The sequence below is a fragment of the Oryctolagus cuniculus genome, chromosome 11 (genome assembly GCF_964237555.1).
Source record: "Oryctolagus cuniculus chromosome 11, mOryCun1.1, whole genome shotgun sequence".
NCBI classification, from domain to species: domain Eukaryota; kingdom Metazoa; phylum Chordata; class Mammalia; order Lagomorpha; family Leporidae; genus Oryctolagus; species Oryctolagus cuniculus.
This window is the reverse complement of record NC_091442.1, coordinates 50,199,045-50,213,437: the sequence shown is the minus strand read 5'-3', so window position 1 is coordinate 50,213,437 and position 14,393 is coordinate 50,199,045. Positions and strand designations below refer to the sequence as shown.

General features: G+C 37.8%; 1 protein-coding gene across 1 annotated transcript; it reads right to left on the bottom strand.

Moving 5' to 3' along the window:
* Positions 1-287: 287 nt before the first annotated feature.
* Positions 288-1,202, bottom strand: ORYCUNV1R1534 (vomeronasal 1 receptor oryCunV1R1534). Its single transcript, NM_001167223.1, has one exon. It carries the CDS (start codon positions 1,200-1,202, stop codon positions 288-290), a length of 915 nt encoding a protein of 304 aa, NP_001160695.1.
* Between the last annotated feature and the right edge of the window lie 13,191 nt (positions 1,203-14,393).

The following is a 14,393-nucleotide window of genomic DNA, read 5'->3' as shown; positions in this document are numbered from 1 at the left end:
TTTAAAAAAAAAAAGATCTCAAGTTAGACACCAAAAAGAGCTTCATTAGTTTCACACTCCAAAAAAGGTTTCCTGCTTTAAGTTAGAAAATGTGAGAAAAAAAATTTCAATACATGGAGATCATTGAACCAAGGGAGGCATGCCATCTTTGGCAGTGTCAAGGGAAAGAAAATATTTAGATACAAATTGAAAATACAAGTAAAGTTCTGCATATATAAATTAGATTTTAAAATCTTGGAATTTTATAATATTTAACAGATCTTAGAATTTATGTTTTCAGATTTGTTTCATCGACTTGTTAAAATTGATGCCATATCAAGCATGCTTTGCAGAATACCAACGATTCTTTTATCAGAACTAATAAGCACCAAAGGACTGACAGTGGCATAGACATTTCCCACAAGTCTCTGGACATCAAGGACAACTGGATCATATTTCCCCAATATGGTTGAGACAGATGACATTATGATATCCAAACAGTACATGATCACAAAGAAACTCACCAGCAACAGGACAGTCTGGGTGGCCCTTTTTGCTGGGGAGGTTCTTGGGAACACCCTCCTGCTGTGAAGGTAATCAGACCTCCTCTGATGGCTAGATAAGAAAATCACCATGTAGGCACTGGAGAGCAGCATGAGTCCTACAAAGAAGACATTCTGGGATAATGCGACTGTTAAAAATAGTTCCATGATGATGGGGTTCATTGAGGAAAGCGAGCAGAACTTATTGATATTGAAGAGATTAGTCATGTTGGAATTAGCTACTGTGTAGATGATCATGTAACTATTGGAAGATAAGTTGAGAGACCAAAAACAGAAGAATGTGTCGCTAATATAATTTGTGAATTTATGTTTAAATCTTGACAAGAAGAAGGTGCTGGGGCTAATAGTGATGACCTGGATGACGCTAAGGAGGCAGGTGGTACAGATGGACAGACCCCTCATCACCCTGCTCAAATACAGCCAAGCCTTACATTTTAAGTCATTTGGAAAATTCAGTGACTTGAATATGTCTGCAGATAAAATATCCAGTGCAGTCAGTAGCATCACTATGTGGACAAAAGCTAAGTGGCAGGTGGTCACATCGGTGGGCTTGGGCCTATGATCTTGGTGGATGGTGAAGATGTGGAAGAGAAAGAGGAAGGCATTGGTGAAGATTCCAATACTGGCTTGGAAAATATACACGTTTTTTAATGATAACATAATTGGAAATTTTGTTCATCTTAATAGCATTTAGGAAACATTTGAGATACCTGAAAAACAAAACAGAACCAAAAATAGACCTCCAGTGAACATTGCTCTTTCTTTTGTCATTAAAATCATTACAAATCATCATTTTTATCTTACCCCCTTATTGTTAACAAACCTAGAATATTTTTTAGAAATTTGTACAGTATAGCTAGCCTCTGTACTACCCTACACAAAAAAATGAATATTTCATCATTTCCATTTTGTGGACCCTTTGAAGACTCTTTTATTTGTAGATTACAAAAACTTACACAAACGCTGTCCTCAGAATCAGGCATTATTGTCTGGCTGAAAAGCCCACAAGAGCATTTCAGGCATGAAAAGCCTAGACACTGTGGCAAAAAAGTCCTACATGAAGGACTTATGTGGGTGAGATCCCAGTGGAAGCAAATGGTCATCAAAGAAGGAGGTACTTTTCTCTGAAAGGAGGAGAGAACTTCCACTTTGCTTATGATCTTGTCTAAATATTGACAGAGTTTGTGGATTCAAAAAGTTTCCATAGCCTAGGCAGCTCATGTCAAGGGCATTGAGTGATCACTGACATCATACATAAGAGTGTGAATTATTAAATTATCTACAGGAGTCACTATGCACTAACTTCCCATGCAGGACCTCTACCCTCAAAGAGTTGTATTATAATCCTGTCTATGTGTTCACAAAGGATGTATCATTCTTGGGTGCTTCTTTAAAGTTAATTACGTTTCTAAAAAAAAAAAAAAAAAAAAAAAAACAAGTTAATTTCAAGATGCAATGACTTTTTAACACTTTTTAACAGCCCTTGTCTGGACTATTGAGAAATAATTTTTTCATGCAAATATACTCTTTACATAGTATAGAGATGGTCTTCTGAGTATAAAGTTAGTTGAAAATGGATTTTAGTGGCGAACGGGACTGGGAATGGGAAAGGGAGGAGAAAGATGGGTGAGAGTGTGGGTGGGAGGGTGGTTATGGTGGGAAGAATCACTATATTCCTAAAGTTGTATTTATGAAATGAATGAAGTTTGTATTCCTTAAATAAAAGGTCTCTCATGGGGATAATACAATACAATACAATGCAATACAATACAATACACATACAAAAAATTGAAATTATTTTTAATTTAATTTTATGTAAAATTTTGAAACACTCTATACACACACAAACACAAATACCCACACATACAGTGCAAACATAACTTATGCTCAGAAATTAAATGTCTGAGTAGAAACTCCTCTACAGCCACATGACATGCATTAGTTAACAAAGGACATATTTCATAGTTGATTGAATTGTTGTTGAAACATTTGTGTATCAGAACTGAGTAACTGATTACTCCATAAACATGTGTCTGCACCCTCAGCTCAATATGGAACCACAAGAAGCCCTAGGATTAACTGTCTCTACATTTGTAGGATAAGAATCAATTCAATTTCAATAATTTATTGTAATATGGAATGTTACATGCAATTGTTTTAGATATGTTTATACGTAATTGTGTTGTTCTACTCCATACATTGTGAATCATTCAGGAAAAGAGATAAAATAATTACATGAAAGAGAATAGGAAAAGATTTAAATATTTTCCTTTCCCAAAACAGCAGTATTTGGCTGATTCTCCCTAACTCATATCCCTCTTTCTGTAAGTGCCCATCATGTACTGAAACAATCTTGATCTTACAGATGGTCAACTGTTCTCTGTTTCCAATGAGGCTCCTGATAACATGAAGACTGAGTGAGAAAAAAATGTGATTACTGTGGATGGTCATTGATAGATGAAGTACAATATTTTACAGAATTTTTAAAAACTTTCCTATAGCCCCAACATTAAGTGATCTACATCATCCATAAGAACCCTAAAATATCACTGATTATTTATTTGAACTTTAAGTTAATATTTTTATGTGAGTAATCTGGCAGTCCAATCACGAGGATCACTGAATTTGCAATAATACGCTACTGACCTGGAGAAAATGGAATAGAGCGAAGTTTGAGCATGGTCACCTATAACTTGGTCAGAGTGAAATGGATGCAACTGAAAACCATTATATTTGGTGAAATATGCCAGTCCCAAAAAGAGAAATACCCTGTTTTCTCTGATATGTAGCAACTAATAGAGTACCTAAAACATAAACTGTAGGATTAAAATTGGCACTGTAAACTCTGATGATTGTTACAGTCCTTGTCTCGAATATTGAGGAACAGTGTTATTTTCCATACTAAGTGTTGAACTCTTTACTCAGTATAGGATGAATCTTATGAGTATAAAGTTAACTGAAATTATATTTTGTAAAAAAAAAAAACAAGAGTGGGAATAGGAGAAGGAGGAGGAAAAAGAGTGGGAACATGGGCAGGAGGGAGGGTAAGTAAGGTTAAAAACATCCCTGTGTTCCTGAATCTGTATGTAGGAAACACGTGAAATTTGAATACCTTCAATATACTTTTTTAAAAAAGAATAATTGGGTCTTTTTTGAACAAAGTAAACACTTTTAAATCTGACTATACAGCCCAGTTTTCACTGTAAAAAGTAACAACTTGCGGTTACTGGGGCTGAGAGTGAATCCCTTGAGCAATCTCAGGACACAGAAAGTGTGGACAACATTCAGGCATCTACCTTATATTCCAAAGTACTTGCGTAATCATGGATCACTGTGAAGAAAAATATCACAATTAAATGGACCAGGAATCAAAAGACTGATGAAATCTCTGGTCTTAGATGAGACATGCACATAAAACAGAGCACTGTAATGATAGAGAGAAGACATCTGCACAAATTCGAGTGCTGCTGCTTACATACAGTATGTTTTAAAAAATTATTTACTCAAAAGGCTGAAAGATTGACACACATGGAGAGAGAGAGAGAGAGAGTGAGAGAGAGAGAGAGAAAAAGAGAGCTAGAGAAAGAGAGAGTTAGAGAGAGAGTGTTTTCTTGCATCCACTGGTTTACTCCCCCCAGATGCCCACACATGCTGGGACTGGACCTGGCCAAAGATAGGACTGAGGAACTCCATTTGGATCTCTCATGTGTATGTCAGGAACCTAAGTATTTTAGCCACCATGTGCTACTTCGTAGGTGCATTAGCAGCAGGAGAAAGATGGATCAGAAGCACGCTATAACCAGGGCTTGAACCAACACTCTGATATGGTATCCAGATGTCCCAAGTGTCAGCTTAACCTACTACATAGCAATGGTTTCCTCAAGAAAAACAATTTTGATAAAATATTTTTTCATATTTATTACAATATCAATTATTAAAGTATGGTTATATTGTAAGTGGTGATTCAATGTTATTTGATAAATAATTATATAATTATATTTGTAATCTATATAGATATAAGAATATAAGTATATATGATAAAATATGCTATTTATTTTCTGTTTATGTTAAACACCAGTGTTACCTCATCATAAGTTTTACCATATGTATTGAATAGCATTGTAAGACCTTTGACATCAATGACAGCACTAAAATGATGATGAGACTTTCAGATTAACAGATGTGGGGGAGTAAATTGATAGTGTTCACTGATGGAAATGAGTCAGTTGGCAGATTCAAACACCTTTTCCACCATGATTAGCTCTACAAAAGGATTTTTTATAAAATGGACAAATTCTGGAAGAATAAATAGGGCAAGCATCCAATAGCATTGACTGATTTCAATGTGTCAGCCATTCCTTGGAAACTGAACCTAATGCAGATGTAGCTAAAAGCACAGAGTTAATGAGGGTATTAATAATCCTATACACTAAAAAAAAAAATCCTATACACTGAATTTTCAGTCCCCTCAGAAAAAGCATAGGTAACAAAAATGTCACCACAGAGGTAGGAAACAGACACTGTAGTAGTACAAGACAATAAGAAATCATATTCTAGGGCAGGTGTTGTGGCAGAGCCACTGCCTGTAGTGTCAGCATCCATATTGGTGACATTTTGAGTCTCAGCTACTCTACTTTTGTTCTCCCAGGTAATGTGCCTGGGAAAGCAGAAAATGGCCCAAGTGCTTGGGCCCCTGCTACCTATTTGGGAGACCTAGAATAAGCTTCTTGCTCCTGGCTTTGGATCAGCCCAGCTCCAGCCACTGGGGCCATTTGGGGGAGTAAGCCAGTGGATGGAAGTGCGCTCTCTCTCTCTCTCTCTCTCTCTTTCTCTCTCTCTCTCACATACACACACACACACACACACACATTTTTTCTTATAAGTAAATAAATAGCAAAAAAAAAAATCATGTGCTATGATTTTGGGTTTTGGGGACACCCAAAGGTGCTCCATGAGAGTGCATTTTTTTTAAATCAGCAGAATCAAGCACATACTAGGAAAGGATAAAACCATGTATTTAAAAGCTAGTAACTTGAGCCGGCGCCGCGGCTCACTAGGCTAATCCTCCGCCTAGCGGCGCCGGCACACCGGGTTCTAGTCCCGGTCGGGGCGCCGGATTCTGTCCCGGTTGCCCCTCTTCCAGGCCAGCCCTCTGCTGTGGCCCGGGAGTGCAGTGGAGGATGGCCCAGGTGCTTGGGCCCTGCACCCCATGGGAGACCAGGAAAAGTACCTGGCTCCTGGCTCCTGCCATCGGATCAGCGCGGTGCGCCGGCCGCAGCGCGCCGGCCGCGGCGGCCATTGGAGGGTGAACCAACGGCAAAGGAAGACCTTTCTCTCTGTCTCTCTCTCTCACTGTCCACTCTGCCTGTCAAAAAAAAAAAAAAAAAAAAAAAAAAAAAAAAAAAAAAAGAGCTAGTAACTTGCCTCCTTATACATAAGTCTGATAAGGATGTGATAGCCATAGCAACCATGTCAGATGTCATGTAAACTATTCCCTTTATGCATAACAAATTATTTTTCATTCATTTCTATAAAATTTCAATTTTCTTATCAGTGTTAAAGTGTTCAGTTTATCTTAAAAACCAGAGTAGTTAAACAAATTTATTTTAAGAACATATTTGAAGTTATGCTGCTTATTTTTATGTAAACTAATAATTTTTAAAAATATTTCATATACAATAGAAAGTATTTCTAGACAATTTCTGATAAGCAGAATAATATGTTATCAGTAATCATTATAAAAGAAAAAAACATTTACCGTCACCTGATAAACTCAATACTGTTTAACATTAAGAATATTGCATGGCCTATGGGGCCATGAGGTGAAACAGAGAACAAAATAAATATCACAAAAGCATAGTGAATTAATTCACATTTGGTTTGTCTTGCCAGATCAAATTTACTTGAAAAAAATACACATGTTAAATTCGGGAAATATACCAGAATGAGGGAAATCAAATATAATTCCAAACAAGTATATTTAAAAAAATCACAAGTATACTTTTGCAAACCTATTCATCTAAGGTCTCCATAACTCATGCAGTTCATCATTTCATGTCTAGGAACACCCATTTTGTTAATGATGGATTAATATTGAAGACTGATGTCATGAGCAGAAAATTCCCCTAACAGTTCACTGAAAACAACCTGCTCCACCCCAGGATCCACAAGCTCTTGGAGCTCACTCTGTGCATGAAACAGAAAGACACTCACCCAGCCAGGCCTCTGATGTGAATCCATTATGGGATGAGTACCCGAGATGTGGTTATAGGGAAGGGATGGCATCAGCTCATCTCCCTGCAGTCCCATAACTGTCATTTCCACTTTAGAAGTAGGACATCCTGGTCTTGGCATCACTGGAAATAGGAGCCACCTCAGGGAACAGTGAACTTTCCTGGTTTCTGGAAGACAGCAGAGCAGAGCAGCTGGGTCCCCTCTTCTTAACTGTGGGCTCATTTCTCCAAGGCAGGCATGTCTGGGCAGGTTGTCTGCTCTCAGTCCTTGTCAACAGACACAGTAAAACAGTGTCCACAATAACTGTTGCTTAAGAACAAGTACAAGCCACATCTGGTTTTTCAAGCTATCCTCATTGCTCCAGGAGGCTCTCAGTGGTATCCCCGGTTCTTCTTCTGTAGTGTCAGGGTCTCAGTAAAACAAAACAACACCTATAAATCAGGAAACTGCCCCCTACACCAATCTGACTCAGGAAAAGTGATCTTTTTCCCCACTGCACACATCTCAGCAGAATACAGGTTGCATTTCCTCTACTTCTCTCTACTCCAGACTAACTGCATTTCAGCAGCACCGAGGTCCAGGGTCTGCAGTGTCCTTCTCAAGATAATTTATTCAGAGGTGGACCCCAGTCTCCTGCGTTGGTGTGTCCTGCCCCCTGTTCCTCAGTCTCCTCTACCAATTTCACTCACAGGCCTTTGTATTTCACAAATGTAGTCGAAGAACTACAGTTTACCAACTGAAAAATTTCCTATTTCTCTGATACTTAGTAGCCACCCCTTCATTAATACCCACTCACAGGTGAACCTTTTTAACCTGATTAAAACTGCAAAATCTAAGGTCACCTATGTGAATCCACACCCTCTGATTTTGAAGTGGTAGCATTTATCTTCTCAACATGTGGATTCCCACCTGGACAAAACTCTCAGACCCTATGTCCATTTTGGTGGATCTCTCATGTATCTTCTTTGATCCACTCTGGGATAGTTATCCACCTGATGAGTGTTAGACCCTTCCCAGTTATATCTGAATCAGGAAGGTGTACTTGTTTATCAGAGATGGAGAATGCTGTGGAACCAACCAGCTAGTACCTCACAGTGAGATTCAGTGAGTGGCTGGCTCTCCTCCTTCATTTGCTCCTATTCTCTCTAGTCCTTCTGTAGTTGTCCTTGAGCATAGGAAACCCAATATAGATATATCCATATATATTATATATAAATTATATGTACACAATATATTGTATATTTTATATTTATATATTTTTATATATTATATTATAATATATTTACATATAAAATATATTATATATTATATTATATAATGTATTTCATTGTATATTTATATAACATATATTATATATAACCATATATATTATATGGATATATATATTAGGGATATATATTAGGGTTATATATAAATGTTATGTTTCCCTAGTATATGTTTCCCTAATATATGTTCCCATATATATGTTATATGTTTCCCTAAAATATGTTTCTCTAATATATATGATATATATACCTAATATATGATATGATATAATAAAAAACATATATGATATGATATAATGGGAAACAAGAAGAAAAACTTAATTTGAATGCAATCCAACTGATTAATCTCTTCTTTATAGTTACTGTTTTATCTGCTGAAAGACACTTCCCCTATCCAATATCATGAAATTAACATTCTAAAAGACCATTTTTTTTTAAACTTTTATTTAATTAATATAAGTTTCCAAAGTACGAATAATGGATTACTATGGCTTCCCCCCCATACCGTCCCTCCCACCCACAACCCTCCCCTTTCCCACTCCCTCTCCCCTTCCATTCACATCAAGATTCATTTTCGATTATCTTAATATACAGAAGATCAGCTTAGTATACCTTAAGTAAGGATTTCAACAGTTTGCTCCCACACAGAAACATAAAGTGAAAAATAATAGATGATTTTTTTAAATGATGATGAAATCAGATCAGACCTATTGTCATGTTTAATCCCAGTGAGAGTCAAGTTGGGAATTGATAGTTTCTTTTTTTTTTTTTTTTTTTTTTTTTACAGAGGATCAGTTTAGTATGCATTAAGTAACATTACGTAAAGATTTCAACAGTTTGCACCCCCATAGAAACACAAAGTGAAATATATTGTTTGAGTACTCGTTATAGCATTAAATCTCAATGCACAGCACATTAAGGACAGAGATCCTACATGAGGAGTAAGTGCACAGTGACTCCTGTTGTTGACTTTACCAATTGACACTCCTGTCTATGGCATCAGCAATCCCCCTATGCTCCAGTCATGAGTTTCCAAGGCTATGGAAGCCCCTTGAGTTCTCCGACTCTTATCTTGTTTAGACAAGGTCATAGTCAAAGTGGAGGTTCTCTCCTCCCTTCAGAGAAAGGTACCTCCTTCTTTGAAGACCTATTTTTTCCACTGAGATCTCACTCACAGAGATCTTTTGCCAGAGTGTCTTGGCTTTCCATGCCTGAAATACTCTCATGGGCTTTTCAGCCAGATCCAAATGCCTTTAGGGCTGATTCTGAGGCCAGAGTGCTATTTAGGACATCCGCCATTCTATGAGTCTGCTGAGTATCTCACTTCCCATGTTGGATCACTCTCCCCTTTATTTATTCTATCGGTTAGTGTTAGCAGGTACTAGACTTGTTTATGTGCTCCCTTTGACTCTTAGTCCTTTCATTATGATCAATTGTGAACTGAAATTGATCACTTGGACTAGTGAGATGGCATTGGTACATGCCACCTTGATGGGATTAAATTGGAGTCCCCTGGTATGTTTCTAACTCTACCATTTGGGGCAAGTCAGCTTGAGGATGTCCCAATTTATATATCTCTTCCCTCTCTTATTCCTACTCTTATGTTTAACAGGGATCACATTTCAGTTACATTTCAACACTTAAGAATAACTGTGTATTAATTACAGAATTAAACCAGTCATATTAAGTAGAACAGACAAAAAAACTACTAAGAGGGATAATGTATTAAGTTGTTCATTAACAGTCAGGGCTATGCTGATCAAGTCACCGTTTCCACTTCAACAGGTTTCCTTTTTGGTGTTCAGTCAGTTGTCACCGATCAGGGAGAACATATGGTATTTGTCCCTTTGGGACTGGCTTATTTCACTCAGCATGATGTGTTCCAGATTCCTCCATTTTGTTGCAAATGACTGGATTTCGTTGTTTCTTACTGCGGTATAGTATTCTAAAGAATACATATCCCATAATTTCTTTATCCAGTCTACCGTTGATGGGCATTTAGGTTGGTCCCAGGTCTTAGCTATTGTGAATTGAGCTGCAATAAACATTAGGGTGCAGACCGCTTTTTTGTTTGCCAATTTAAATTCCTTTGGGTAAATTCCAAGGAGTGGGATGGCTGGGTCGAACGGTAGGGTTATCTTCAGGTTTCTGAGGGATCTCCAGACTGACTTCCATAGTGGCTTGACCAGTTTGCATTCCCACCAACAGTGGGTTAGTGTCCCTTTTTCCCCACATCCTCGCCAGCATCTGTTGTTGGTAGATTTCTGAATGTGAGCCATTCTAACCGGGGTGAGGTGGAACCTCATTGTGGTTTTGATTTCCATTTCCCTGATTGCTAATGACCTTGAACATTTTTTCATGTGCCTGTTGGCCATTTGGATTTCCTCTTTTGAAAAATGTCTATTGAGGTCCTTGGCCCATCTCTTAAGTGGGTTGTTGGTTTTGTTTTTGTGGAGTTTCTTGATCTCCTTGTAGATTCTGGTTATTAACCCTTTATCTGTTGCATAGTTTGCAAATATTTTTTCCCATTCTGTCGGTTGTCTCTTCACTCTCCTGACTGTTTCTTTTGCAGTACAGAAACTTCTCAATTTGATGCAATCCCAATAGTTAATTTTGGCTTTGACTGCCTGAGCCTCCCGGGTCTTTTCCAGAAACTCTTTGCCTGTGCCAATATCTTGAAAGCTTTCTCCAATGTTCTCTAGTAACTTGATGGTGTCAGGTCGTAGATTTAGGTCTTTAATCCATGTTGAGTGGATTTTTGTGTAAGGTGTAAGGTAGGGGTCTTGCTTCATGATTCTGCACGTGGAAATCCAGTTTTCCCAGCACCATTTATTGAATAGACTGTCCTTGCTCCAGGAATTAGTTTTAGATCCTTGATCAAATATAAGTTGGCTGTAGATGTTTGGGTTGATTTCTGGTGTTTCAATTCTGTTCCATTGGTCTATCCATCTGTTTCTGTACCAGTACCATGCTGTTTTGATTACAACTGCCCTGTAGTATGTCTTGAAATCTGGTATTGTGATGCCTCCGGCTTTGTTTTTGTTGTACAAGATTGCTTTAGCTATTCGAGGTCTCTTGTGCCTCCATATAAATTTCAGCACCATTTTTTCCAGATGTGAGAAGAAGGTCTTCGGTATCTTGATTGGTATTGCATTGAATCTATAAATTGCTTTTGGGAGAATGGACATTTTGATGATGTTGATTCTTCCAATCCATGAGCATGGAAGATTTTTCCATTTCTTGGTATCCTCTTCTATTTCTTTCTTTAAGGTTTTGTAATTTTCATCGTAGAGATCTTTAACGTCCTTGGTTAAGTTTATTCCAAGGTATTTGATTGTTTTTGTAGCTATTGTGAATGGGATTGATCTTAGAAGTTCTTCCTCAGCCATGGCATTGTCTGTGTATACAAAGGCTGTTGATTTTTGTGCATTGATTTTATACCCTGCTACTTTACCAAACTCTTCTATGAGTTCCAATAGTCTCTTAGTAGAGTTCTTTGGGTCCCCTAAATAAAGAATCATGTCATCTGCAAAGAGGGATACTTTGAGTTCTTCCTTCCCAATTTGTATCCCTTTAATTTCTTTTTCTTGCCTAATAGCTCTGGCTAGAACCTCCAGAACTATATTGAATAGCAGTGGTGAGAGTGGACATCCCTGTCTGGTCCCAGATCTCAGTGGAAATGCTTCCAACTTTTCCCCATTCAATAGGATGTTGGCTGTGGGTTTTTCATAGATTGCTTTGATTGTATTGAGGAATGTTCCTTCCAAACCCAGTTTGCTTAGAGTTTTCATCATGAACGGGTGTTGTATTTTATCAAATGCTTTCTCGGCATCTATTGAGAGAATCATATGGTTTTTCTTCTGCAGTCTGTTAATGTGGTGTATCACATTGATTGATATGCGAACATTAAACCATCCCTGCATACCAGGGATAAATCCCACTTGGTCTGGGTGGATGATCTTTCTGATGTGTTGTTGCATTCTATTGGCGAGAATTTTATTGAGGATTTTTGCATCTATGTTCATCAGGGATATTGGTCTGTAATTTTCTTTCAGTGCTGCATCTTTTTCCGGCTTAGGAATTAAGGTGATGCTGGCTTCATAGAAAGAATTTGGGAGGATTCCCTCTTCTTCGATTGTTCTGAATAGTTTGAGAAGAATTGGAGTTAGTTCTTCTTTAAATGTCTGGTAGAATTCAGCAGTGAATCCATCTGGTCCTGGGCTTTTCTTTGTTGGGAGGGCCTTTATTACTGTTTCAATTTCTGTCTCAGTTATGGGTCTGTTTAGGTTTTCGATGTCTTCCTGGTTCTATTTAGGTAGGTTGCATGTGTCCAGGAATCTATCCATTTCTGATAGGTTTCCCTGTTTGCTGGCATACAAGTCCTTGTAGTAATTTCTGATGATTCTTTTTATTTCTGTGGTGTCTGTTGTTACATTTCCTTTTTCATCTATGATTTTATTGATTTGGGTCTTTTCTCTTCTTTTTTTAGTTAGTTGGGCCAATGGGGTGTCAATTTTGTTTATTTTTTCAAAAAACCAGCTCCTCGTTTGGCTGATTTTTTGGAATGTTTTTCTTGATTCAATCCTGTTGATTTCTTCTCTGATTTTAATTATTTCTCTTCTCCTACTAGATTTGGGTCTGGTTTGCTGTAGGTTTTCTAGATCCTTGAGGTGAATAGAAAGCTCATCTATTTGGTGCCTTTCCAATTTCTTGATGTAGGCACCTATTGATATAAACTTTCCTCTTAACACTGCTTTTGCTGCGTCCCATAAGTTTTGGTATGTTGTGCTGTTATCCTCATTTACTTCCAGAAAGTTTTTGATTTCTCTTTTGATTTCTTCTTTGACCCATTGTTCATTCAGGAGCATGTTGTTCAATCTCCATGTGTTTGCATATGCTCTAGGGATTCCTGAGTTGTTCATTTCCAACTTCATTCCTTTATGGTCTGAGAAGCTGCATGGTATGATTCTAATTCTTTTGAATTTGCTGAGACTTGCTTTATGGCCTAGTATGTGGTCAATCCTAGAGAAGCTTCCATGTACTGCTGAGAAGAATGTAAAATCTTTAGCTGTAGGATTGAAAGTTCTGTATATATCTGTTAGATCCATTTGGGCTATAGTGTCGTTTAAATCTACTGTATCCTTGTTGATCTTCTGTCCTATTGATCTGTCTATTTCTGAGAGTGGAGTATTGAAGTCCCCCAGTACTATTGTATTGGGGTCTAAGTCTCCCTTTAAGTCCGTTAACAAATCTTTTAGATAAACCAGTGCCCTGTAGTTAGGTGCATATACATTGATAATTGTTATATCTTCCTGTTGAATTGATCCCTTAATCATTATGTAGTGTCCCTCTTTTTCCAGCCTTTCACTTTCAGTCTGTATGGATCTTTGTTGGAAAGATGTGTTTCTTGTAAGCAGCAAATAGATGGGTTTTGTTCCTTAACCCAATCAGCCAACTGGTGTCTTTTAACTGGACAGTTCAGGCCATTCACGTTCAATGTGACTAATGATAAGTGGTAACTTTGCCCTGCCATTTGCCAAAGATAAGTTCTAATATATGCTTTGAATTCCCTGTGATCTTTTGCTGTGAGCTTTCCTTCCTTGGTTTCCTTCCTTTACCTTCTTTCATACTGATGACCGTGTTTCTTTGTTTCTGTGTGTAACACATCTTTAAGCATCTTTTGCAGGGCTGGACGAGTGGCAACAAATTCTTTCAATTTCTGTTTGTTATGAAAAGTCTTTATTTCACCTTCATTCACAAATGATAGCTTTGCAGGATATAATATTCTGGGCTGGCAGTTGTTCTCTCTTAGTACCTGGGCTATATCTCGCCATTCCCTCCTAGCTTGTAGAGTTTCTGATGAGAAGTCAGCTGTGAGTCTGATTGGAGATCCTCTGAGAGTAATCTGACGTTTCTCTCTTGCACATTTTAGGATCTTTTCTTTATGTTTCACTGTGGAGAGTTTAATTACAACGTGTCGTGGTGAGGATCTCTTTTGGTCGTGTTTATTAGGGGTTCTGTGAGCTTCCTGTACTAGGATGTCTCTGTCCTTCTCCAAACCTGGGAAATTTTCTGCTAATATCTCACTAAAAAGGCCTTCTAATCCTTTCTCCCTCTCCATGCCTTCAGGAACTCCTAGAACCCGAATGTTGGGTTTTTTAATAGTATCCTGAAGATTCCCGACAATATGTTTTAGATTTCTAATTTCCTCGTCTTTTCTTTGGTCTGACTGTATCCTTTCCTGTTCTCTGTCTTCTAAGTCCGATATTCTCTCTTCTGCTTCACCCATTCTGTTTGTAAGGCTCTCTATTGTGTTTTTCATTTGATCTATTGAATTCTTCACTTCAGTCAC

Excerpts from the sequence above, each read along its gene's own strand:
- ORYCUNV1R1534 (NM_001167223.1), bottom strand. The coding sequence starts at position 1,202 with ATGTTATCATTAAAAAACGTGTATATTTTCCAAGCCAGTATTGGAATC.